This window comes from Panicum virgatum, chromosome 8N (genome assembly GCF_016808335.1).
Source record: "Panicum virgatum strain AP13 chromosome 8N, P.virgatum_v5, whole genome shotgun sequence".
Taxonomy (NCBI): domain Eukaryota; kingdom Viridiplantae; phylum Streptophyta; class Magnoliopsida; order Poales; family Poaceae; genus Panicum; species Panicum virgatum.
The window spans coordinates 3,682,792-3,687,137 of NC_053152.1; the positions used below are offsets into that span (position 1 = coordinate 3,682,792).

The window sequence follows — 4,346 nt, forward strand, 5'->3', positions numbered from 1 at the left end:
GTTTTCTTCCCCTTGTTTTGCATAGTCAAGTCGATAAGCATATCTGGTGTAAACTTTTGTGACTGCTCGAATCGACTCAAAAAGGCATCGGCAAACTGCTTGATAGAATCGAAGAACAAACTTACCTCGCTTGGAGTGGAAACAGACGAAGCAGCAGCTGTAGCTGTAGTAGATGGGTTCGGCGGTGGCGGTACGAATGTGGGCATGTGGAATTCCTCCTTCTTGAACACACCTTGCCGAGTCTTCCCGAAGCATGCAAGCAATCTATTCTTGGCGTCCTCCTGTTCCTTCTGGAACGCAGCCTCGAATTGCTTGCGCGTCTCCTCAGGGATGTCTTCATACTTGATGTCAATGGGAGTTGCATCTATCTTGGGGTCAACCTTATCACCGGCCATTGCGCCCGATGAACTCAGATCTGTCCCCAGCGGAGTCGCCAAAAAGTATGTTGACGCAAGATTGGCCAACACACAAGTGCTAGAATGCGCGGATCGCAATGATCAGATCACCAGCGATGAACTCCGGCGACCGGACAGACCGACAACACCGCGAAACCTAGAACCTCAAGCTCGGGAGGGACCCCGTCGAAGCTCGAATATCTAGGGTTGTCTTGAGGTCAGCAGGCCACTCAAGACGCCCTTGAACACCGTAGAGACGAGCAAAGAACAGCACGAGGTTGGAAAAGCTAGGGTTTGGAGAAAAATAGGAAAAGTGTAAATTGATTGATTCGATTGGGTAGAACGACCTCAATCGGCCGTGGCCTTTATATTTATAGGCCGGGGAAGACATACCCCTTCCAAATTGAGTTACAAATGGATTCCAAATTACAATCCCTAACTCTACTCGGACTGCACAGGCCCAGACCGGTCTGACCGGTCGGCCTCGGTGTTTGCCCATTTTGGCATCCAACAGGAAGCAGGGCATGGCAGAAATGGCCGGCAGCGCACAAGCTCAACCGAGATGGCTCTAGCCGGACCGCCCGAGAAGACCTCATCGAAGGCGCACGGGTGCAGAGGCAAGAAGAAACTTGGTTCATCACTTTTTCAGCAAAGTTGCTGCCTGATCCTCAAGAACCGAATGACTGCAACTTAATTCCCCTGGCAGATTCAGCTCAGCCTGCTCCTTGACTAGAGTCCGATGCAAGATAGTTCATGCGTATATATATAATGGAAGATCTATTTATAAATAGCCAGATTACAATTATTAATTGTGATCCAACTTAGGAGATTATGAGCAAAATTTATGATGTTATATGAACAATAATCAGATTGGATTAATAATCACTATTCAATAAAGGACATTGTGTAAATATGATAATTAATTCTTTACTAGTCTATCAACCCGTGCTCTCGCACGGACTAATTAAAATTAATATAGGAATGAGGTCAATAACTACAATTATCTATCTCACGTCCTTTTCATCTATGGAACATATCAGGTGCAAACCAACCTCTCCATGCAAACCATGTAAACTCCAATCTGGGCAACCGGATCAACATCCAAGGGCATGTGGGCATTGGGTAATTTTACAATTAACTGTCCGCCCTTCAATTCGGTAATTACACTTTTGCAAATCCCCTTTTCCACTCCCTCTGCGCCTCCCGTTGGATGTTTGATCCGGTGGCTCAGATTGAAGTTTGCAGAGTTTACACGAAGAGGTTGGTTTGTACCTGATATGTTTCCTTTCATCTATTAAATATTCTAACGCATACTCTAAAATATATATTTATCATTATGCAGATACAATAGATTTTATTTTGCATCACACCTCCATATGTATTTAATTTATGTTTTGTTGAACTATTTGTTTGTGAATTGGTATTCTTATCTCTTCCGTGATACATGAATATATGATGACATATATCATGGGTAACATTTTTATATAAACAATAATATTAATAATATATTAATAATGATAGAAATAGTAATTTATAATTTTATATTAGTGCACCTTAATATGTTGTTATAATTGTATAATTTAGATTCAGATTTATGAGTAATTTAATTTGTAATAATAATGATATAATTGGATAATTTATATGCAAATTTAGGGAAGTATTTGTATTATTTTTATAATGGCATAGGTGGGTAATTTACACAAAGATTAGGGGGTTACTTTAGATTTTTATTATAATGGCAGAGGTAGGTAATTTAGATACATATTTAGGGGGTTAATTTATTCTATTTTTATAATGACAGATGTGGGTAATTTAATAAGAAATAACAGATCCGATTGTTATTAATTAGAGTTGTTGGATTGATGGTTGGATGTTTCTGATTTTTTTGAGAATTTATAGAATTTCTCTATTTTTTCAGAGTGTCCACCTAGGATCCTAGGTGGCTTTATGTGGAGGCTCCAAAGGAGCCTCCAATCAGTAATAGTAAGATAGTCTTTCGGTAGAATTTCCGGGCTGCCCTCACCGCAGCAGGTGGGCAGGACCTCTGCCTCTCTGCGCCGCCAAACGTCCGCCTCGCGTAGCAGCTCGCCGGAACGCCACCAAGGTCTGGCCGTCTCTCCCTTCCCTTCCCCTCCACGTGCCAGCCATCCAAGATTGCAACCCCCTCACCCTGCTTGCCATCCACACCAGATAGATAGAGTTTTCCGAAGAAACCTGCTAGTGGAGGAAAGTCTCCTTGGATAAGAGACATATATAGGGCTAAAGAGAGAGCCAAAAAAGATCTTTCGTGTATAATCCTGCATAATCTCGAATGTTATTAGTTCCGGTATGTATACCAAATAATACAATGCAATCAAAAGTTCCTAGATTCATGGAGATATAGAACAACATATAAGTTATCATGCTTGCATATCCATCATTTGAGTCTCCAACAATTATTCCAATAATTGCATATCCGATTTGCCCTGTGGACGAATATGCAAGAATACGTTTCATGCTTGGATTATCATGAACATTCATCTGCCAAAATTGATAGCACTGACAAGGTTGTTAATTTTTATTATTCTCCAAGAAATGGAACTGGGTGATAAGGCAGTTGGTTGTCTGCTGACGCTAACGAGCTTATCCATCTTCACGTATTACACATTCTGGGTCATTATCTTGGTCAGTAACTTAGGCTTTTGTCAGTTTCAATTGAAGTACAACTGTAATAATTTCTGAATGGTTATTATTTTGTTTCTCTTATTCCCACCTAGCCCTTCGTTGGCAGTGACCACTTTGTGCACAAGTACTTCCTGCCTCAAGAGTATGCTATTTTGATACCAGTGATTGCCGGCGTGGTTCTCCTTTCATTCTTGATCATTTTTGTAGGTCTCGTGATGCTCAAGTCAAAGAAGAAGAAGAAGACTACTTGATTGGGTTTGGCATATACATTGTAGTATTTATAGCCTTTCATTCTTGACTTACTATGATTATTAAATCCATGAGTTCAGAGTCTATGTAATTGCTAGAATCTCGGTAAACAGTTCCATCATATTGAAGGCGCTCACTCTGTAACTCAGATCTCTATTGTCATTTTTGATTCTCAGATCGATCAACTTAACTAAAAGACGACCACTCAAGTTGTCGGCTTTTCTTTGTTGTGAAATATATTTTTCTATGTTGTTGTCCTTTTGAACTGTCGGGTTGTCATTAAGAGCCCAGGTTTTGGAGAGCATGTTTCTGTCGATTGACAAGCAGAGAATGGACAAAAGAGAGAGAATAAAAGAGAGCACCAGCTGCTATAATAGAAGGGTAGGGATACAGTACAGGGGCACAGGAACTACTCTTGCATGGGCGCTAATGGGCAGCCTGCACATGACATTCGTGTGTGTATTCGATGCTGTCATCATACATGGGCTGAGAAAATCAGCTCAAGAGGTTGGTTTCTTGGTTGGTTTCGCATACGTCAGAATGTTTCAAACACACACACACAAGTTCAGTAGTTGTGTGAATATGCAAATTAAATGGGAATGTTTGACGTCAAGACAAGATCAAAACACTAAATGTTCAGTTCCAGTGGTGTCGTGTGTAACGAACAGGGCCCCAGACCATTTCGAGTGATTTTGGTGATCGATTGACAACACAATCAATGTGACTAATGAGTTTGTTAAGTAAACATTACTAGATTCCAGGAATGAAATAAAAAGTCCTAGCAAAGCAAAACACAAAGAATAGAACTCAAAAAAACGTTGAATTGGACGAGTTTTACAGAAAACAGCTGCACCGGTTAAACTGACGACCCCACCATCAGTTCATCCAATGGCTGCCGGATACACCGACGGCCATGCATCGGTACAATTTGGGGCGCCAAACGGGATCAAGTCAAGTCAGCCCTTTGGCACCGGTTTAACTGACGGGTAACTTAAAGGCATCGGTGCAATCACTATACTATTGCCTAGAGACAATGTC

The 4,346-nt window shown here is 41.2% G+C and overlaps 1 protein-coding gene across 1 annotated transcript; it reads left to right on the forward strand.

Annotated features, from left to right (window-relative positions):
* Positions 1-2,969: 2,969 nt before the first annotated feature.
* LOC120685482 (dolichol-phosphate mannose synthase subunit 2-like) lies at positions 2,970-3,310 on the forward strand. Its single transcript, XM_039967431.1, has 2 exons — positions 2,970-3,059; positions 3,152-3,310. Exons 1-2 carry the CDS (start codon positions 2,970-2,972, stop codon positions 3,308-3,310), a joined length of 249 nt encoding a protein of 82 aa, XP_039823365.1.
* Positions 3,311-4,346: the final 1,036 nt, after the last annotated feature.

Excerpts from the sequence above, each read along its gene's own strand:
- LOC120685482 (XM_039967431.1), top strand. The coding sequence starts at position 2,970 with ATGGAACTGGGTGATAAGGCAGTTGGTTGTCTGCTGACGCTAACGAGC. Across the intron at positions 3,060-3,151 it reads CATTCTGGGTCATTATCTTG|CCCTTCGTTGGCAGTGACCA; the intron begins GTCAGTAACTTA and ends ATTCCCACCTAG.